At 48.2% G+C, this 22,171-nt stretch overlaps 1 protein-coding gene across 1 annotated transcript in view; it reads left to right on the forward strand.

Moving 5' to 3' along the window:
* CCDC61 (coiled-coil domain containing 61) overlaps positions 1 to 19,798 on the forward strand; it is a 30,622-nt gene extending 10,824 nt beyond the window's left edge. The window contains exons 7-14 of the mRNA XM_056541078.1: positions 3,912 to 3,994; positions 4,572 to 4,765; positions 5,479 to 5,557; positions 10,225 to 10,283; positions 12,573 to 12,648; positions 12,807 to 12,876; positions 12,997 to 13,069; positions 19,321 to 19,798. Of these exons, the coding sequence (XP_056397053.1) occupies positions 3,912 to 3,994; positions 4,572 to 4,765; positions 5,479 to 5,557; positions 10,225 to 10,283; positions 12,573 to 12,648; positions 12,807 to 12,876; positions 12,997 to 13,069; positions 19,321 to 19,415 (729 nt within the window). The 3' untranslated portion in view covers positions 19,416 to 19,798. The remainder of the gene's footprint in view (positions 1 to 3,911; positions 3,995 to 4,571; positions 4,766 to 5,478; positions 5,558 to 10,224; positions 10,284 to 12,572; positions 12,649 to 12,806; positions 12,877 to 12,996; positions 13,070 to 19,320) is intronic.
* The last annotated feature ends 2,373 nt before the right edge of the window (positions 19,799 to 22,171 follow it).

Raw genomic sequence — 22,171 nt, forward strand, 5'->3', positions numbered from 1 at the left:
CAGAACTGCGTACCCAGTCAGGGTCGCCCCCCTCCAGGACTGCTTCCACTCGTTCATTCTCCTGGTGAACTGGCGGACGAGGCTTCCGAGCTGGCATCTGACTCAGAGGACCGCTCGGATTCAGTTGAAATGGTGAACTCATTGGTGACCGCCATAAGATACACCTTTCACTTAGAGGACCCAGGATCTTCGGATGCCACTCCAGGAGTATCCTTTCATCATGCTAAGCCAGCACCTCAAAGGTTCAACTCTCACGCTGACTTTGACGCCATTCTGGAATCTGCATGGAAACATCCAGACAAGAGGTTCCCGCGAATCAAGACGATTCAAGAACGTTATCCATTTGACAAGGATCTTGTCACTAAGGTGGTTTCCCCTCCCTCAGTGGATCCACCAATCTCCCGGATCTCTAAGGCGACCACACTGCAACTGGCAGTTGCCGCTGCCTTTTTAAGGATTCCACGGACAAGAAGGTAGAATCCTTAGCGAAGTTTGCCTCTGAAGCAGCTGGCTCTTCTCTTCTTCCCATCTTCGCCTCGACATGGGTGTCCAAGGCTCTGTCGGAGTGGTGCCTAAAGCTCCACCAGGGTATCTTAGTGGGATCCCCCCCAGAGGATCTGTCTGCTCTGGCTCTCCAATGTTCTAAAGCGGGGGACTTCCTGTGCGCAGCTTCCATGCAGTCAGCCCGTTGTTCTGTCTTTGCTGTGGGTCACCTAGCGTCTCTCCGCCGCTCTCTGTGGCTTAAAGCTTGGAATGCGGATGCCCTTCCAAAAGGTCTCTCACTGAGCTTCCCTTTACGGGTGGCCGTCTTTTTGGCAAGCGCCTTGATGAGATTATCTCTGAGGCGACAGGAGGTAAGAGTTCCTTGTTGCCTCAAAATAAGGCTGGCCCTACTTCCCAAAGGAAGTCCTCTTCCTTTCGGACCTTTGGCTCCAGCAAAGGGTCCGGGCAGGCGCCTTCGCGGGACAAGAAGGCTCCCTCGTTCCGGATGCGCAGTCTTTGGAAGTCGGACACCAACCGGTCCGGCCGGTTTGCGCCCAAATCGGGCAACTGCAAACCCACTTTTGCATGAAGTGAAGCCCCCACCCGCGGTTTTTTTTCTCGGGTGGGAGGTCGTCTCTTACTTTTTCGACACATCCAGGCCATCTTCGGTACCTCCGCTTTGCGGTTCTGGAGGGGCATTTTCAATTCGTAGCCCCCCCCCCTTTGGCCTGGCCACGGCTCCTCGGGTCTTTACCAAGATCCTTGCGCCAGTGATGGGCCTGTTACGGTCGAGGGGAGTCTTGGTGATACCCTACCTGGACGACCTTCTCATCAAGGCTCCAACCAGAGCCCAGACTCTGGAGAATGTGGACGTCTCTCTCCACACTCTGGATCGCTTCGGGTGGATGGTCAACCGGGACAAGTCAGTCCTCTCTCCTACCCAGTCTCTAACCTTCTTGGGACTTCGCTTCGACACGGCCTCTGCCCGACTTCGCCTCCCGCCGGACAAAGGTCTGGCGCTTCTGTCGGGGGTTCGCTCCCTTCGGACCCAGGTCTCAGTCTCCATCCGCACTTGTATGGAAGTCCTGGGTCAGATGGTGGCAACTATGGAGGCCGTACCCTTTGCCCAGTTTCATTACCGCCCTCTTCAACTGGCGATTTTCTCTCGGTGGGACAGGTCTCCTCTGTCCCTCGATCGTCAGATTGTTCTCCCTCGCAGGGTCCGTCGGTCTCTGCTCTGGTGGCTCCGCTCCCCCCTGCTTCTCCAAGGGCGGTCATTTTGTCATTTCTTCACCTTCACTGGCAGGTAGTTACAACGGATGCCAGCCTGTCGGGCTGTGGCGGCGTGTTCAGGGATTGGATGGTTCAGGGACTCTGGTTTCCCTGAGAGGCCCTTTTTCCAATAAATATATTGGAATTACGGGCGATTCTTCTTTGTCTTCTTCATTGGGAGTCCCGGCTTCAGTCCCGTCCTGTCCGCGTCCAGTCGGACAACGCCACGACCGTGGAGTACATAAATTGACAAGGTGGCACTCGCAGCTCGGCAGCCATGGCCGAGGTGAGCAAGGTTCCGGACATTTCGGCGGTTCACATTCCGGGGGTGCTCAACTAGGAAGCGGTGGTCTCTACATCCAGAGGTCTTCGCGCAACTCTGCGACCTCTGGGGCTTTCCGGACGTGGACCTCTTCGCGTTCCGGCACAATCGGAAGATCCTTCCTTTTGTGTCCAAGTCCCGGGACCCTCAGGCTCTGGCCGTGGACACCCTAGTGATTCCTTGGGCAGGGTTTGCCCCACCCTATCTGTTCCCTCCCCTTCTGCTCCTTTCCAGGGTTCTGAGGAAGCTGGTATGAACTCGGTAGAACTTTCTCGAGGTTCTACCGAGTTCATACCTTCGCATCGGCTGATGCTAGTCTGGGCCGTAAAGTGTTGCAGGCGGCAGTGGAACGGCCGTCTGCCTGACTGCTTATCTGCCCACCCAAGGGACGGCTTTGGTACGTCCCACGGTCTGTGTCACCCAATGGAGCCGATAGAGAAAAGGAGATTTTTGTTTACTTACAGTAAAATCTCTATCTGGAAGGATCCATTGGGGGGACACAGCTCCCGCCCTTTTTTGGGGTTTCCCTTGGCTCTCTGTCCGAGGGTGTGTTCAGTTATGTTTTTTTTTCTTCTGGTTCTCAGACCGTTTGGGTTTTCTTTGACCTGTCGGTCCTCTCCTATTGCTCTGGAACTTAAACTGATTACCTCAGGGCTTGAAGGCTGGTATATCCTGCTGGGAGGAGCCGACTTTTTTTATTACCATAGTGTCACACCTCCTAGAGACAGCAGCATACACCCACGGTCTGTGTCCCCCAATGGATCCTTTGAGAAAAAGATTTTACGGTGAGTAAACAAAAACCTCCTTTTTGCACAGGGGCACAGTCATGCTGTAAAAGAGAAGGGCATGGTCCAGATTGTTGCCACAAAGTGTATGTATAGTTGCACGCTGTAACGTTAAAGGGTTATTCAGAAATAAAAAGTAAAAAAATAGAGCCAATTTCTTTGCAAAACAGCACCAGCTCCTGTCCTCCGGTTATATGTGGTTTTACAACTTGGCTCTACTCACTTCAGTGGAACTGAATTTATCACTTATCCACATGGTAGGTGATGACGGGTATCTGATCAATGGGGGGCTGACTTCACGGACGTCTACCAATCACAAGAACAAGGGCCTTGTGCCTTTCAAGTGAATGGACTGGCAGTGCACATGCTACATTGCCACTCTGGCAGATGGTTATCATGTTTGATATTTTTTATTTTTTTTCCCAAAAAGAGGCGAAAATACGACACGATCTATGCGCTGCAGAGGTTGTGCTATTTTTTTAATTACATACACACAAGGGGCGTGACCTAGGAAAAAAAAGGGAGCAAAGGAGCATGCCCATCCCTGCCCGCAAGATTTACATTAGTTTATGCTACCAAAACAGTGCAAACTGCTGTAAAAATTTCCGCTAACTAGAAATCTCCGCTAGCCTGCTTCAGTATGGGCACACGTTTGCGGGTTCTACCTCTACATAAATCCAGCGAGCCTGTGCACTGTACAGGGGAGCCTTAATCACTACCCCACTTAATGTATTTGCTATTGGACTCTTGACACAGTATACTTTACTTCCTTCAGTAGTTGCATAGCAAATAAATGGAGTAGCGGTCAAACATGCATATTGTTGTTCTGTTTACTCAAATGGCAAGGGAGACCCCTATTTCATGATCATTGAGGTTCCAGCAGCCAGACTCCGATCAGATAGTTATCATCTGTCCTCTGGATAGGTGTTAAGTTATAATCATGGGTTATTCCTTTTTTTAACTAGTTACACAGTTTACTATGTGTACAGAAAAAAAAAAGACTGTTGGCAGATCTAGCATGAAAGTCTATTACTTATGTTTTTATTCAGCTGGAAGAACTGCGAGCGATAGAGCGGACCCTTCGTCTGAAAGTAAAAAGTCTAAGCACAGAGCTGGCTATGTACAAAAGAGGGTGAGAGGTCCATTATTTGTTTTACCTGTCTTAAAGACAGGTCCAAAGTTTTGTTAAGTTCAGTTCTGGGTGCTGAACCCCGTGGATCCCTAGCATAAGCTGCGAGAAGCTAAGCACTTCTCTCTATAAAGACAGATTCTATAGAACAGTGTTTCCCAACCAGCAGGCCTTCAGCTGTTGCAAAACTACAACTCCCAGCATGCCCGGACAGCCTTTGGCTGTCCGGGCATGCTGGGAGTTGTAGTTTTGCAACAGCTGAAGGCACACTGGTTGGGAAAACAATACTAAAGAATGTCTTTTAAGCGGTCTCCTGCAGCTAGTGGAGTGATGTGGAGGGTGGCACTTCTCTCCATTTGCTCTAGCTATCAGCGAGGATCAGCACCCAGACCTCGACCCATCAGAAATTTTGACTTGTCAAATTTTTATATATAATGTGTGTGTGTATATGTATATGTGTATATATATATATATATATATATATATATATATATATATATATATATATATATATTATTATAAAATATATATATTTTTTATTTTAATTAGTGACCCATTAGTAATCTCTTCATTTTTGCAGACGTGTGACACCTATGGGCCCCTCCTCACAGAGTCGCTCCAGCTCTGCAGGCCGGGGGCCTTCTCATCGTAGCTCATCTAGGGGAGAGGCTTCCTCAAGAAGAGAGAGGTCCACATCACGGGACAGAAGTGAACTTAACTCCCGAGAGGGAAGGAGTCTCACAAGGCAGCCAAGATTATCGCCTTCCCCTGTGGGTAAGTGGGTTCTCTTGGCTTATGTTGCACATGGGGACATGGCCTCTGAAACCATCATTTATGCAATCTGATATCTTCATAGAACTCAATGGAGAAGTTGCTGAGCAGAAATGGCACTTAGGGAAAGACCTCTGAGGGACAGTGACTGTGATGAATCACATTGTCTTGATTTTATTTATTTTTTGTTCAAGAGTGAGTTATGAAATTTATAATATACATAGAGGCCCCAGCATCCAGCTGAATGTTTGCCTCCTCTAAACAGATAAAGGAATATGAATGGTTGGTGTCGAGGAAATGGCCACAATGCCGGCTTTGTTTTCAGCCACATTGAGTGTTTCTCTTTATTTTTTAGCTGCGTTGTATGTCCTAAATCTGCTGACCGGAAAGCATGAGACTGTGGGCTTTTTTTAATTTATTTATTTTTGTCTTCTGAGGGATACCATAAGTCCAATAGAAAAAAACAACACAATGGGCTTCTTGTAGACAGACACAAGATCTTTGATTGCTAAAGTAACTGACAAGATAGCAAAACTGGACTCGGTTTAAATGGTTTCAGAACATTTTTTTTGCTAAATTATATTATTTCAAATGAATAGGAAGCAAGAAGCTTTTACACTGTTGGATATAATGGTATACAGACTGCACACTTATGAAGCGCTTGCACAAAGATATTTTTTTTTCTTCTAATTTTCTCTCTATTTGAAAATGCTTAGCTATCCGACCACCTCGATTTGATCCAACAGCCTATGTCCGAGACAAGGAACGAAAGCTGAAAGAGGTGGATTTAAAAAAGTAAGTGAATACTTGCTACTTTAAATATAACTGTAAATTGTTAAATCTATAAGGATTTCTCATTCAGCTCTATTGGGGGACACAGAGACACCATGGGTATATGCTGCTGCCACTAGGCAACAAAAAGAAAGTTGGCCCTTCCCAGCAGCATATACCCGCCTACAGACTCTGAGCTATCAGTTTTAGCTTAGCGTCCGTAGGAGGCAGACACAGGTCTGGAGTTCTCCAGACCTGGTCTTTATTTTTTAGTTCAGGGAAGTAATTTTAGCTTTTTTTTTCTCCTTTTTTTCTTTCCTTGTTTTTAGGTGGGGGTTCAGGAGCCTGTTCCTCCATATGTGATGAAGGGGCACAGGCATAGAGCTATGCACTGTCAACCCCTTCTCGCCACCGGCCAGGACCTGGGGTTGTACCTTGGGTCCAGGTCCCCCTACCTTCCCTGCTCGTCTCGCTGTCTCAGCCCGGTATGATGCAGGTATCTAATAGCTGGCTGAAGACTTCAGTAGGTAAGTTTGTTCTGTTCTGGGACAGGGTGAGTATAGCCTCTTCCCCCCCCCCTGGGTTTTTTTTTTTTTTCAGGGCTCTGGAGTACCCCTGTTTTGTGCCCACTCTGCTGTACCTTAGCATTTTAAGGGACCAGGTTTTCCCTGCTTGGCCATCCTGAATTCCAGGGTCGTCTTTTTAGTCTCCAGGGCTAGCACTCTGTATTGGGTGCATTCTCCCGGAACCCCGCAGCGCCGAAGTCCTTCCTCAGCTGCCTATAGCCTGGCAGTGTGCTGATCCACTTTTTTCCTGTGCGCGCACAGCCGGTAGCTTTGGGCCGCCTCTGTATACGGCGCCCGGTCATCGGGGGGGGGGGGTCTTTAATTTAGGCCGCAGCCTAATCGTGGCCTGTAGCTCCGCCCACTTCCCGCCGGCAGGCTTTTTTGGTGGGGTCCTGGCCCATCTCCCCCCCCCCCCCCCCCTGTCCTATCACGGTTCAGCAGTGCCTCCATTCCAAGGGCCGCTCTTCTGGTCGCCGTGCAGCACTCTTGTGTCCGAGATGTCGTTTCTGAAGGCTATCGGATTGAGTTTGCTTCCCTTCCAAGGGACCGCTTTTTTTCGATCCCGCCTCCTCGCTTTCCTTCGCTTTTCGGGTTGCATTTTTTGGGATTCTATTGTTGTTGTCCCCAAGAAAGGGGGTTCTGTCCGCCCGATCCTGGATCTGAAGCTCCTCAACCGCCACCTACTCCTGCGTCATTTCTGTATGGAGTCACTTCTTTCTGTGGTGGCATCCATGGATCAAGGGGAGTTTTTTCCTCTGTGGATATACAAGATGCTTACCTTCACATTCCAGTTTTTCTGGCACATTAGCTTTATCTCCGCTTCACCCTTCCAGGGGGCAATTTTCAGTTTGTGACTCTTCCTTTTAGCCTGGCCACGGCCCCAAGGGTCTTCACCAAGGTCCTGGCGGCGGTGATCGCCATCCTGCGAGCCAGGGGTGTGTCCGTGATCCCCTACCTGGATGACCTCCTGGTTAAGGCTCCAATCAGGGACCACAATCAGGAGAGTCTCCTTCTCACTGTTCAGACCTTGTCCCATTTCTGTTGGGTGGTAAATCAGGACAAGTCCAACCTGATTCCCACTCAGGCTCTGATCTTCTTGGGGCCACCCAGGTTCGGCTCCCGCCGGACAAGCGCTGCGCTCTGTCAACAGGAGTTCGTCTTCTCTGTCGTCCTGTTCCAGTTTACATTTGTTCTGCATGGATGTTCTGGATGGGATGGTGGCGGCCATGGAGGCCGTTCCCTTCGCCCAGTTTCATTGTCAACCTCTTCAACTTCGGTCCCGGTCTCTTCGGTCCCGGTGGGAAAAGTCTCCGCTATCCCTTGCAGGATTCTTCTTCCCCTTAGGAATCACCAGTCCCTTCTGTGGTGGCTTCGGTCGCCCCTGTCGAAGAAGAGGATTTCTTTCCTGCCCCTCCACTGGCAGGTTATAACGACGCATGACAGCCTCAGCGGTTGGGGGAGTATTTTTTTTTTCCCCAGGAAGCTCTTTTCCCCATGAACATCCTGGAACTTCGGGCAATTTACCTTTTTGCCTCCTCCATTGGGAGCGCCTTCTCCAGGACCAGTCGGACCACTCCACAGCTGTGGCATATATCAATCGCCAGGGTGGCCCTCGCATCCCCACAGTGATGACCAAGGTCTCCATGATCCTGCTCTGGGCGGAACTCAGAGTTCCCTCCATCTCGGCGATTCACATTCCGAACCCGGCAAGTGGTCTTTTCATCCAGAGGTGTTTGCGGAGATCTGCAACCTCTGGGGCACTCCGGACATGGACCTCTTTGCGTCTTGCCACAACCATAAAGTTCCTCGCTTCGTCGCGAAGTCCCGAGATCCTCTGGCCCTAGCCGTAGACTCCTTAATGATCCCCTGGTTGCACTTCGTCCTCCCCTATCTCTTCCCACCTCTTCCTCTCCTTCCCAGGGTCCTGAGGAAACTCAAAGCAGAGGGCGTCCCAGCCATTCTCATGGCTCCGAACTGGCCCAGAAGCTCGTGGTACGGCAACGTTGTTCGCCTAGTGGCCGACATACAATTGCATCTCCCAGTTTGTCCTGACCTGCTCTCTCAGGGTCCCCTTTGCCACCCCTATTTACTGTCTTAGCATTTGACGGCATGGCGGTTGAAACCGCGGTTCTAAGGGCCAGGGGGTTCTCTCCTCAGGTCATCCGCACAATGATCAGGGCGCGCAAGCATTCCTCTGCGAAGAATTTACCGTACTTGGCAGTCCTACTTTCGATGGTGTGAGTCTCAATCCTTCTCCCTAGTTGTTTTCTCCCTTCCATGCCTTCTTTTCTTTTTGCAGTCTCAGCTGAGGCTCAGTTCCCTTAAGGGTCAGGCGTTCGCTCTCTCCATTCTCTTTGAGAGCCCCCTGGCGTCCGACCCTCACATCCGCACTTTTCTGCAGGGTGTAGCTCATACGTAGCTCATATGGGATCTGAATCTGGTTCTCAGTGCTTTGCAGGGTACTCGCTTCGAACCTCTCCTGGACGTTTCTCTTTGTGTCCTTTCCTGATAGGTGGCCTTCCTCATTGCGGTCACTTCCATTAGGAGAGTTTCGGAGCTGCCGTTTCCCCTACCTGGTCTTGCACCAGGACAAAGTTGTTTTCTGTCCGGTCCCATCCTTTTTGCCTAAGGTGGTCTCCACCTTTTACCTAAATGAGGATATCTTCCTCCCGTCCTTTTGCCCAGCTCTGTCCCATCCCAGAGAACGTTTGCTTCATGGTCTTGACGTGGTACGGGCCTTTCGGATTGACCTTTTGGTCACTTCATCCTTTTGTCAGTGTGACTTTCTTTGTGCCTACGGAGGAAGGTCGTCGTAAGGTTTTCCTGCTTCGAAGGCGACCATTTCGCGGTGGATCCGTTCTGCTATTTCGGAAGTTTACAGCTGCAAAGGGAAGACTCCGCCTTTCCGGGTCTCTGCTCATTCCACTCGTTCCGTCTGGGCCTCCTGGCATCCCCGCAACAGGGCTTCGGCCTTGCAAGTCTGGTCGTCTTTGCACAAAATTTTACCAGGTGCACACTTTTGCGTCCGCTGATGCTGGTTTTGGTCGCAAGGTGTTGCAGGAGGCTGTGGCTCAGCCTTCCACCTGAGTTTCTTGGGTCGGTCCTCTTCTGCTTTGGGACTAAACTGATAGCTCAGAGTCTGTAGTCTGGGTATATCCTGCTGGGAGGGGCGACTTTCTTTTTGTTGCCTAATGTCAGCCTCCTAGTGGCTGCAGCATATACCCGTGGTCTGTGTGTCCCCCAATGGATCCTCTGAGAAAGAGATTTTATGGTAAACTTTTTTTTTTTTTTTTTTTTTAGTAATTTGAAAGCTAATGTTTAACCCCTAGAGGGCACAGGGCGTACCTGTATGCCCTTACTGTCGAGGCCTTAACGCACCAGGGCGTACCTGTACGCCCTGGAGTGTTAAATGTCTCTATGAAGCAAGCCCAGGAGCTGCACTCACTTCATAGGCAGTGATTGACTGCTCCAATCAGTAGCCGGCCCCTGCTAATGACAGGGGTGATCCTGCTGCTGCCCATCATTAACCCTTTAGACTCTGTGATCGATGCTGAAGAAAATAAATTGCAGATGGTATGGTGGCACTCATCAGGGGTTCGATTAGTTTCATTTTACCATAAAAAATATATTTTGTTGGGGGGGAATTAAAAAGAAAGGTCTCATTACAAAGTACAATTGGTCATGCAAAAAACAAGTTCTCATATGAGTCTGTAAATGGAAAAACAAGAGTAATGGCTCTTTAATAGGCGAGGAGATAAAAAAAACAAAAAAAAAATTGGCTATATCCTCAAGGCCAAAATGGCAGGCGTCTTTAATATTGTATTTGTTTCCCTTAGAGAGATTGGCATTCTTCTGTCTATTTGCTGCACCAATTATTGTAAAGGCGCCAACAGAAAGTGCCCTAATAGGCACCTGAGCAAATCTGTTGGCTGGCATGCAGCAGTATCCCAACATATTGTTGGGGGGGGGGGGGGGGAGTTAAAGGGTTGTAGTCCCCATATGGGACCAAAAAAAAACCATAAAAGTAAAGTTGTTTTATAATTAAATGAAACATATTAAAAATAAAATAGCATACACTTTAATTCAGTAAAACATGATGTCCTTTTTATTTAAATTTTTTCCTAGATGTCGACGGGTTTCCAGTTCCCCCTCTAGTGTGAGAGGCCAGAGACGTAGCTCATCAAGTAAGCCAAAAAATATAAGGCTAGTCTGTATGCAAACATAAGTTTCAGGGGCACTATTGCTTGTCAGCCAACGTGATGCATGAAAAACACATGCCAGAATAGAGAATAATGCTTCGTTCACACTTCTGTCAGTCCTTTTTTAGCCAGAATACAGTGAAAGTGAAAACAATTAGTGGGGGAAAATATGCAGAACCCACCGGTAACATTCATATATCTCAACAAATCCACAAGGCAGACCATGTAGAACTTCTTTAGATTCTTGTAGATCCTTTATTTCATAATCACGGATAACATTTTTTTTCATCAGTTGATGCTTTTTCAGATCAGTGTACATCAGAGAAATTCCCCTATATGGCCTCTTGATGACAGATAATAGTTTTCGGCAATTGTCACGTCCCTTGTCCACTCTACAACACCCAGACCTGTGTTTCCCAACCAGCATGCCTCCAGCTGTTGCAAAACTACAACCCCCAGCATGCCCGGACAGCCTTTGGCTGTCAGGGCATGCCAGGAGTTGTAGTTTTGCAACAGCTGGAGGGACCCTAGTTAGGAAACAGTGACATAGACAGATGTAGCTCTGTTTTTAGAAGAATGCTTACATTTTTTTCTCATTTTGTACAGCCTGCTTTAAATTTTAATGTAACCTTGAAGGAACCCTCTACTTTGCTTATTGTCTTCTGTGTAAGTTAAAAGGACAATTAAATGCAAATTGCTTTCAGGACATGTTAGGGTTAAATTATTTTAATTGAGGTTTTTTTAACGTTAGGCTGCATTCACACCACGTTTTTGCAATACAGTTCCCGTATACTTTTTCAATGTGAAAACCGTACGGAACTGTATTGATACCGGTTGTGTCCGTTTTGAGTCTTGTACGGTTTCCTTCGTTTTTTTTTTTTTTTTTTCCCTGTACCCAAAACTGTAGCCTACCACGGTTTTTGGTCCGGGTGAAAAACCGTATTAAACCATATACATTTTTTTTTTCTTTACAGGGAGTCAATGGGAACCGTACAGAACCGTATGTGAGTACGGTTCCATACGGTTTACACCATACGGTTTTTGACTTTGCACAGTTTTTTTTTTCTTGGAATTTCAATCAAACAAGTGAAACTTAAAGGCATTCTCCCTTGTTTATACAGTTTTTTGTTGTTATATTTGTGTGTTATGTGTGTATAAGTATGTGTTTTTTTATGTGCGTTGTGATTATGTATATATGTATTTTCTTACCTTTTGTGAAGATCCGGAAGCTGGCCCCTTTTTCTTCCAGGGGCTTGCTGTGCACCTCGGCCTCCGCCATGTTGTGTTCAGTAAGTGGGATGTCGGTGGGTGTGTTCTTGCTTCTGTCCTTCCTATCTTCTGACGTCCGAGGCAAATCTTTTCTTCCTGTTTCTTCCGTGGCTCAGCGACGAATCTGCGGCCTCTTCCGGCGCATGCCCTGGTAGTTTTTTTTTTTTTTTTTACCAATAAAGTATTTTTTTGTCTAATTGACAAACTGTCTGCACATGCACGAGTACGCAAGTGCTACACTAACAGCGTAGCGTACGTTAGGTCTACGCTAATAGCGTAGCTTCGCGCAAGCGCAGACAGTTTGTCAATTAGACAAAAAAAACTTTATTGGTAAAAAAACAAACTACCTGCGCATGCGCCGGAAGAGGCCGCAGATTCGTCGTTGAGCCACGGAAGAAACGGGAACAAAAGATTTGCCTCGGACGTCAGAAGATAGGAAGGACAGAAGCAAGAACACACCCCCCGACATCCCACTTACCAAACACAACATGGCGGAGGCCGAGGTGCACAGCAAGCCGCTGGAAGAAAAAGGGGCCAGCTTCCGGATCTTCACAAAAGGTAAGAAAATACATATATACATAATCACAACACACATACTTATACACACCTAACACATAATAACAAAAAACAGTATAAGAAAGGGAGAACCCCTTTAATTTATAATGGAGTGAAAAGTTAAAAACTTCTTTCTTTTCTTAAAAAACTGATGCAACCGGACATCATTTTTCAAACCGTATACGGTTTTTAACTGTATACGGGTTAATATTTGTGCACACGTTTTGATACGGTTTAGTCCGGTTTTGAGGAATCCGTCTTTCATCAAAAACCTGATACGGGAACTGTATTGCAAAAATGTAGTGTGAATGCAGCCTTAGACAAACTGACCTAAAAACTCATTTGTTGAAGATATAGAACTCAGAAAAGATAAATATATTTGACTTGAATAGCCATTTATTTATTTTTTCTGATTTGTTATTACATAGTACATTTTTCAATCTCTAACAGTTGAAAGTATTCGAAGTCATCGATCGTATCAAAGCTCAGGGGATGAAATGGATTATGCCGAACATCTACGCAGCAGGTACGGGAAGCTCAAATTGCTGTATATTATGCACCTTCCTCCCTTTTACTGGGTTTGCATAGGCTGATGTGGCAGATCTCTCCACTAGGCTATTTAACTGTGTACATATGGATGGAGAATTTCCATGTTATTCACTATCTGCATTAACCATGTTACAGTGATGATAGAAAACCAGCAGCACGTGGAAAGAAACCCTTCACTCACTCATCCTGGAACAGCCGAAATAGCGTAAGTATTCAAACCCCCACAACTTGAAGTATTTACAGGTTTCCTTCGGTTCCATTTAGCCAAGTCTTCCTTTTTAATGTATTTCTTTGTGCTTTTTTTCTTTGCTTTCACGCTCTACAGGGCAAAAAAGATAGATTACCTGTAAAGAAGAGGCTTTCCAGCACCCCAACTTATGATCGAAAAATTGAGAAAGGTATCTGTTCATCTTGCTATTTAATAGACAATATTTGTCTCTCTTGCAGATTCCATGCCCTAGTGTTGCACCTAGATATGAGTGAAGTTACAGTAGTTCGATTCTGCACGAACCTCATGGGTCGCCGAGCCGCGAGGTTCGTGCAGAATCGAACTACTGTAACTTCACTCAGCTCTAGTTGCATCCTTTAAAGTGTACCTGTCATTTCAGGTGACTTTTCAGGATAAGTTACTCTGTGTGTACATGAGGAGCAGCACTATTTCTGGCTATTACATAACTTGGTATTTCTCTACCGGCTCCATTGGGGGACACAGACCGTGGGTGTATGCTGCTGTCTCTAGGAGATGTGACACTATGGCAACAAAAACAGTTGGCTCCTCCCAGCAGGATATACCCGCCTTCAGGCTCTGAGCTAATCCGTTTAAGCTTAGTGTCTGAAGGAGATGGACATGGTCTGGTTTGCTCCAGACCAGGTCTTCTGTTTTTTTGTTTTCCCAGTATAGGGACGTGTTAGTTTTTCTTTTTTCAGGTGGGGACTCAGGGACTGCGGTTCCCCGTTTCCCCATTGCGAGTGAGGGGGCACAGACATTGCGTATATGCGCTGTTAACCCCCCCCCTCGCCAACGGTCAGCGCTTGGGTGGTACCTCATGGGTCCGGGTCCCCCTATTTACCTGCTCGCCTCGCTCGCGCATAGCAGCCAGGCGTGATGCAGGTAACTAAAGCTGACTGAAGACTTCACTGAAGACTCGATTAGGTAAGTTCTTCTGACTCTGAGGTAAGTACATTTCCCTTTCTCCCCTAGGTGCAAGGATTTGCAACCTCTGGAGACCCTCTGTTTTTACCCACCGTTTCAGGTTTATGGGGCTGGCTGGTACTGGGGCGAGCAGTGGCATCTTTGGGGGCATAATTTCTTTATTAAACTGTTTGTAAGTTCTCTCTGTGTGAGACTGTGTTTTATTACACTGTATGTAAGTGCTCTGTGTGAGACTGTGTTTTACTATGCAGCAGTGCCTTCTATGCGGCTGATAGCCACGGCGCTTTTTCTAGCCGAGCGCACGGAGCGCCGGCTTACTTTCATTTTCTACCGCCCGCTTACTTACCCCGAGCGCGTATGTTCTTACACATGCGCTCGGGACAGGGAGCGGGCGCCATTACTCCTTCGTCCCCGACTTGTACTTAGCTCCGCCCCTAGGGGCCAGAACTCTCGGGGGCGCTCTCTCGCAGTGTGTGTGGTGATTTTTACTGTCGGGCGCTTGAAGCGCCGTCTTCCTTCACCTCGGCAGCTGATGGCTGCTGGGGGGTGGGGGGGGAGGAGATATGTGCGGAGCCCGCTCACTTCCCCGTGTGCGCATATGCGGCTGCATGTGCGCTCGGGGCATGGGGCGGGCGCCATTACTCTGGTTCTTCTCGACGGCTGGGGCGCGGTAACTCCGCCCACAGGGCCGCCGGAGCTTCTGGTGGCGCGCATCGCCCTCCAATCAGCGATGCGCGTGCGTGTCTGGTGGCAGGGGCCGATCGCCAGTGCCCCTGCTCTGGGAACGCCCCTCTCAGGGGTTAACTCTGTGTGTTTGTCTGACTTTTACACATTGAGTCTCCATGTAGACGTGGGCGGCCCTCCGTGGGTCTCGCCTCCCCGTGTCATCTGGTCACGGACCTCGCTCCTCCAGAGGACGTTTACGGAATCGCCGCTCTGCCCTGCCAGAGCCGCGTACCCGGTCAGGGTTGCCCCCCTCCAGGGCTGCCTTCATGCATTCACTTTCGCCTGGTGAACTGGCGGATCAGGTTTACGAATCGGCATCTGACTCAGAGGACCGCTCGGATATGGTTGAAACAGTGCACTCACTGGTTGCGGCCATAAGAGACACCCTTCACTTAGAGGACCCAGGATCTTCGGACGTTACTCCTGAAGTATCCTTTCATCGTGCTTAACCAGCACCTCAAGGATTCAGTTCTCACGCTGAACTTCACATCCTTCTAGAATCTGCATGCAAACATCCGGACAAGAGGTTCACGGGAATGAAGAGGGTTCAAGTGCGTTACTCATTCGCCAAGGACCTTGCCTCTAAGGTGGTTTCCCCTCTCTCAATAGTTCCACCAATTTCCTGCCTCTCTAGGCTACTATACTGCCGCTGGTAGAGGCAGCTGCCTTCAAAGACTCGACGGATCAGACGGTGGAGTCCTTGGCGGAGTTTGCCTCGGACGCAGCAGGCTCGGGGTCTGAGGCCCTATTGTTGTGGTGCACACAACTCAGTCTGGGTATCTTGGCGGGATTTCTCCCGGAGGGTCTATTTTGCTTGGTTCTCCAATGCTGGGGAATTCTGTGCACTGCTTCCATGCAGTCAGTCCGTGGTGCTGCCTTTGCTGTGGTTTCCCTAGCGGCCCTCCGCCGCTCCATGTGGCTTTGGGCGTGGGATGTGGATGCCGCCTCCAAAAGGGTCTCTTACCGAGTTGCCTTTTACTGGTACCCGTCTCTTTGACAAGCGCCTTCTCGAGATTATCTCTGTGGCGCCGGTGGGGTAAAAGTTACTTGTTGTCTCAGCATAAGGCTTGCTTTTATTCCCAGGGGAAGTCCTCTTCCTTTCGGACCTTTGGCCCCAACAAGGGATCTCGGCAGGCACCTTCGCGGGACAAGAGGTCCCCCTCGTTCCGGGCGCGTTCACCTTGGAAGGCGGACACCAACCGTTCTGACCGAATCAGGTAACCGGAATCCCACTTCCACATGGAGTGCAGCCACCACCCACAGGTTTTTCTCGTGTGGGAGGTCATCTCTTACTTTTTCGAGACATCGGGACCACACACATTCAGGAAGTCCCGAACACCACGGTCTCCTCCCCCGGGAAGCAGTTTCAGGAGACCCTCTAGGAGTCAGACTGCTCAGGGAGTCATTGTCTCCGTTCCTACAGGGGAATATTTGCGGGGCCTTTTATGCCACCTTTTTTTGTGGTCTCCCTGGAAGGCGGTTCTGTACGGCCGCTTCTGGACCTCAAGCGTCTCACTGCCATCTTCGCTGCCACTTCCGTGGCATCCAGGGCACAAGAGGAGTTTCTTCCTCGGTGGACATCAAGGATGCCTACCTTCATATTCCTATATTTCCTGGCCATCTGCGGTTCCTTCACCTTCCGGTTCCGGAGGGGCTTTTTCATCTCGTAGCCTATCCCTTTGGTCTGGCCTCTGCTCATCGGGTCTTCGCCTCGATCCTTGCACCAGTGATAGTCCTGTTGTGATCGTGCGGAGTCTCGGTGATTCCTTATGTGGACGACCTTCTCGTCAAGGCTCTCATCAGAGTCTAGACTCAAAGGACTGTGGATCTTACACTCCAGACCCTGAATCACTTCTGGTGGATGTTCATCCCATCGTTCCTCTCTCCCACCCAGTCTCTGATCTTCTGGGACCTCACTTCCGCTGTCCCTGTCCGGATTTGTCTTCTGCTGGACAACCGTCTGACACTCCTGTCTGGTGTCCGCTCTCTTCGGCCCATGGCCCCGGTTTCCATACGAAATTGTATGGAAGTCTTGGGTCGGTTGGTAGCGGCCATGGAGACCGTGCCCTTTGCCCAGTTTTCATTATTGTCCCCTTCAACTGGCGGTTCTCTCTCTCTCTATGGGACAGATCTCCTCTGTTTCTCGGTTGCAAGGTTGCTCTCCCTCGTCGGATCCCTGAGTCTTTGCTCTGGTGGCTCTGTTCCCCCCCCCCCTTCTTCTTCAGGGGTGACCATTACTTCCCTACTCAGGCAGGTAGTCATGACTGCTGCCACTCTGTCGGGCTGGGGCGGCATGTTCAGGGATTGGTCGGTTCAGGACCTCTGGCCTCTCCCGGTAGCCCTTCTTCCAATACACTTTCCGGACCTGGGGGCGATTCTTCTTGTCTTCTTCGTGGGGAGTCCCATCTTCTGTCCGCATCCAGTCGGATAACGCCTCAACGTCAGTCTGCGTGGCGGCGCTCGCAGTTTGGCAGTGTTGTCGAGGTGTCAAAGAGTCTCCTCTGGACGTAACGTATGTTTCCGCCCTTTTTCGGCGGTTTCCTTCCAGGTGTGCTCACTGGGAAGCGGACTTCCTCAGCCGACCCCAGCGAGCGGTCTCTACATCCAGTAGCCTTCGCGCAGACCCGCATCCTCTGGGGCATTCTAGACGGAGGCCCTTTCGTGTCTGGCACAATCTGAAGATTTTTTAATTTGTGTCGAGGTCCCGGGACACCCTGGCTCTAGCCGTGGCTGCCATTGGGATTCCTTGGGGTGGGTTTCCTCTGTCCTCTCTGTTTTCTCTCCTTGCTCTCCTTCCCAGGGTTTTGAGGAAGCTCAAAACAGGGGACGTCCCCGCCATTCTGATAGCTCTCCGCAGGAATTTACCACCGTACTGGGCGGTCTTATTTTTGTTGGTGTGAAGCTCAGAACTTCTCCCCGGTGACCTTCTTGGTTCTCCGTCTTCTCTTTTTTTTTTTTTTTTGCAGTCGGGGCTGGAACTGGGGTTGTCTCTCAGTTCCCTTAAAGGTCAGGTTTCAGCCCTTACTGTTCTTTCCAGTGGCCCCTGGCTTCTAATCCTCTTGCTTGTCCGGACCTTCCTGCAAGCACGCCTTTCCTCCTTAGCGGTCACCTTCTCTCCCTCACCTTCTCCCCCTTGGGACTTGAATTTGGTTCTGAGTGCCCTCCAGGGTGCACCCTTTGAGCCCCTTAGAGAGGTGTCTCTCCGCCTCCTTTCTTGGAAAGTGGCGTTTCTTGTTGCCATCACCTCCATCCGGAGGGTGTCTGAATTGGCAGCTCTCTCCTGCAGTTCTCCGTTTCTGGTGATCCACCAAGACAAGGTCGTTTTCCAGCCAGATGCCTCCTTTTTGCCTAAGGTGGTTTCGGCCTTTCATCTCAATGAGGACATTGTCTTCCCGTCTTTTTGTCCGGCTCCTTCTCATCCTAAGGAGCGCTTACTACACAAGCTGGATGTAGTTCGGGCTGTTCGGTCTTATCTCTCCATCACTTCTTCGTTTCCTCAGTGTGATTCCTTTTTCGTCCTTACAGAAGGTCGTTGTAAGGGACAACCTGCTTCCAAGGCCACCATTTCTAGGTGGATTCGGTCTGCCATTTCGGAGGCCTATCACTGTAAGGGGAAGATTCCTCCTTTCAGGGTTGTGACTCACTCTACCCGTTCTGTTGGGGCATCCTGGTCTCTCCAGAATAGGGTCTCTGCCTCGCAGATTTGCAAGGCGGCTACCTGGTCGTCTTTGCACACTTTCTCGAGGTTCTACCGAGTTCATACCTTCGCATCGGCTGATGCTAGTCTGGGCCGTAAAGTGTTGCATGCGGCAGTGGAACGGCCATCTGCCTGACTGCTTATCTGCCCACCCAAGGGACGGCTTTGGTACGTCCCACGGTCTGTGTCCCCCAGTGGAGCCGATAGAGAAAAGGAGATTTTTTAACACTTACCGTAAAATCTCTTTCTCGAAGGATCCATTGGGGGACACAGCTCCCACCCTCTTGGGATTTTCCTTGGTTCTCTGAGGGTGTGTTCAGTTATGTTTTTTTCTTCTGGTTCTCTGACAGTTTGGGGTTTTTCTTGACCTGTTAGTCTCCTCCTATTGCTCTGAAACTGATTAGCTCAGAGCCTGAAGGCGGGTATATCCGGCTGGGAGGGGCCAGCTGTTTTTGTTGCCATAGTGTCACATCTCCTAGAGACAGCAGCACAGTTTGTGTCCCCCAATGGATCCATCTGAGAGGCCATTGTATGTCGATTTTATCATATGTCGGGGCCATCGCATGTCGGAGGGGTTACTGTATTATCTAATTTGTCTCAGGACATCAACCTAGAGCGGTCACTTGGAACGCATCCAAAACAGCATCAGGAATCATGTGCGCAAGGAATGCCATTGGGCGGGCTCCACACAGTAAGACCCTTAACCTCTGTCCCGTGGATAGAGAAAAAAAACTTCCATGATGGCAAAACCCCTTCAAACATAGACTCTGCAACATAGAGAAATGTAATCAATCTATTGGAGCTTTTAGGTATTAAAAGGCTGATTCATATGATTTATACGCATTGTACAGTGGAAACCTGAGACATTTGGGACTAATTCAGCTAGGGGGAAACTCCTATAGTCCGGAGTAAGGTGCCCCCAGGTATCTAGTTCAGTATTTCCCAACCAGGGTGCCTCCAGGTGTTGCAAAACTACAACTCTCTTCTATTTACTGTGTTTTCATAAGTTGCTGTAACTAGCGAAGAACCACTCCCCTCCTAACGACCACGCATTTCATGTCTCCCTAATCCAGAAAACCGCTTCGACCCACTCTCCGACCTCTCGGACATCGATACTCGACTTCAAGCGTTGCAAGACTACATGAGGAATCTGGACACCCGCACCTAAGACTGCAGCTCTGAAGTAGGGACCAAATTTCGACAATCTGCTGGCTCCCAGATTCAAGGCATTACAGTGGAAATGGAAGGCTGTGCCAATGGATTCCAGGCACTCAATGTATATGAAGTGTGTTTTTAACTTTTTGCTAAGTTATATGTAATCAGGGAGGACAATTTGGAGAGAAGTCCGAATTCTCTGAAGGTTTTTTCCTTCCTGCTCCACCTGTGGCGAATTGAGTATGAGTGGTTGAGAGCACTTACTGAAGTGAGCTGTAATGGAGAGGCAATAAGGATTCAATCGCCCATTGTTCTCAGTGATGTAAGGTCACGCCAAATCCTGTTAAAAATAAAAATAAATTATGTTTGTGTGTGTGTGTGTATGTATATATATATATATGTGTATATATATATATATATATATATATATATATATATATATATATATATATATATATAAAAATATAAAAATGATGTGTGTGTGTGTATGTATGTGTGTGTATATATATATATATATATATATATATATATATATATATATAATATATATATATATAATATAACTTCTGCTCGTGTTTTTGTTTTTATAGACGTGTGCGTATAATGTATTTGTGTGTATAGACAGAATATCATCTGTATGTGAGCTGGCTATACATAAACATTGAGGCTCTGTTCACACTAGTGTCATGGCTTTCAGTGATATCAGAGCCTGGCATACAGATATAAAATCCAATGAAACCAGGTTTGTGGTTAAAGCAAACCAGTAATGATGTTGGGCTGAGCATCGATATCCTTTTTTTTTTATTGAAGTGTTTCCCAAGCAGGGTGCCTGCAGCTGTTGCAAAACTACAACTCCCAGCATGCCCGGACAGCCGTTGGCTGTCCGGGCATGCTGGGAGTTGTAGTTTTGCAACAGCTGCAGGCCTCCTGGTTGGGAAACACTGCTTTATGATCACACAAAGACTGTGGGGGCATGCTGGTAGTTGTAGTTTTGCAACAGCTGGAGGCACCCTGGTTGGTTAACACTGCTTTAGGATCACACAAGTCAATCACATTGTTGGGAGATACACTAGGACCCGGATAGTGTCGAGCCCTAGTTTGATCGCATGCATGGTCAAGCAAGTGACATTTGATGCTTTTTCCATGTTGTTAGGGCATTTTAGCTGCTATTCTAACGCTTCCCTAATATGTCCTAAATGAGTTACCCAGGATTAGAAAAACTTACCTGCTGTCTTCTAGAAACAGCACCACCCTTGTCCTCAGTTTGGACGTGGTATTGCAATCCAGTATGAATAAAGTGAATACAACTAAAGTGAACTGAACCAAGTTGTAATACCAACAAACAACCTATAGCCAGGTGTGGCGCTGTTTTTTGGCAGAAAGCAGCTCCTTTTTTTTTATTTTATTCCGGATAACCCTTTTTTTAACCCTAGTTTTCCTACTGTATTATATTGATGTAATTGTGATTTCCAGGCCAGATGAAGGTTATTCCAGGCCGCGCGTGTTGCACAGCTGTTTTGCTTGCGTGGTATGACTGCAGATAACTGTGGTGTCATATATATATATATATATATATAGATAGATATATATATATATCTATATATCATCTGCAGCAAATTCCTTGATGTTGCATGTGGTAACCAGACATGTATATATATATTTTCGCTTTCACCACGTGATCTTTTAGGATTCCAGCACCACTGTTGTTCGTGGTTTTTAGACGTTGTGCACATTCCAATGTTCCTTATACCCCCTGACTGTCTAAACACAGAATTACTTGTTTGCGTCGCTGCTCTTATGTATTTTCCATGCCAGCAAGTAGGGGCGCACAGCTCAGGAACGGGCGAGTTGTGATGGTGCACTGTACGACCGTCTCTGAGTCTCCTTTATATGAGGAGAATGGGGTGATTTCACCCATGTATGGCTGTCGGTAAATGCTATGCTCACTCTGCTGCAGCAGAGTCCCATTGATTTTAATGGGATCCTGTTGCACTGTGCACACGGCAGAATTTTCACGGCAGATGTTTCTGGCAGGGAAATGCGCCATCTGAGAGGGCACATTTCTGAGAGTTCCTAGCGGCCCCCGGATCTTTCAAATGTGCAGAATGCCCACCTGTGTTTTTCAGACAGACATTCCACACATTTTCGGGCATGTGAATATGGCCCATGAGTATATAACTTAACAGAGTAGTGCAGTGAAATATAACTTATAGGGGATAAGCCGCTGCCACTCCGTGTGGGGGTCGGCACACCCCCTTCCAGCAGACTGCCGGGCCCCTTTCAGGAGATCGTGGGGGTCCCTGCAGGTGGACCCCCCCTTCATCTATAACCTATCCCCTATCCTTTTGGTATAGTGGAAATGTTATATTTCACTACAGAACTCCTTTTAAAGAGGTGATCATCTGTGCCTGTGCCCCTCCCCATTGTAGTTTATAGGAGTGGTGAAATGCCAGGCACTACAACACCCATAATCTTCAGGGCCACATGTAAGGTCTCTCTGGTCCCCATTCTCCCAAAATAATGGGGGTATATATACTATGTATGCTGTTTAAAGGAGCACTCCAATAATTGTTTCCCTCCTATCTAGTGCAGCATAGGCTATTCTAGAAAAATCTTCTATAAAATCAGTCTAATTATGAAAGTATTGATAAACTCCCTTCTTTGTGCCATGTGACAGACATGGGTTTTCAGCCATATTGATTCCAATTTCATCCCTTTTTTGTAATGCTTCCTACATTTTAGCTCTGCTGGAATGGGGGGAAAATCCCG

This window comes from Hyla sarda, chromosome 9, assembly GCF_029499605.1.
Source record: "Hyla sarda isolate aHylSar1 chromosome 9, aHylSar1.hap1, whole genome shotgun sequence".
Classification (NCBI taxonomy): Eukaryota; Metazoa; Chordata; class Amphibia; order Anura; family Hylidae; genus Hyla; species Hyla sarda.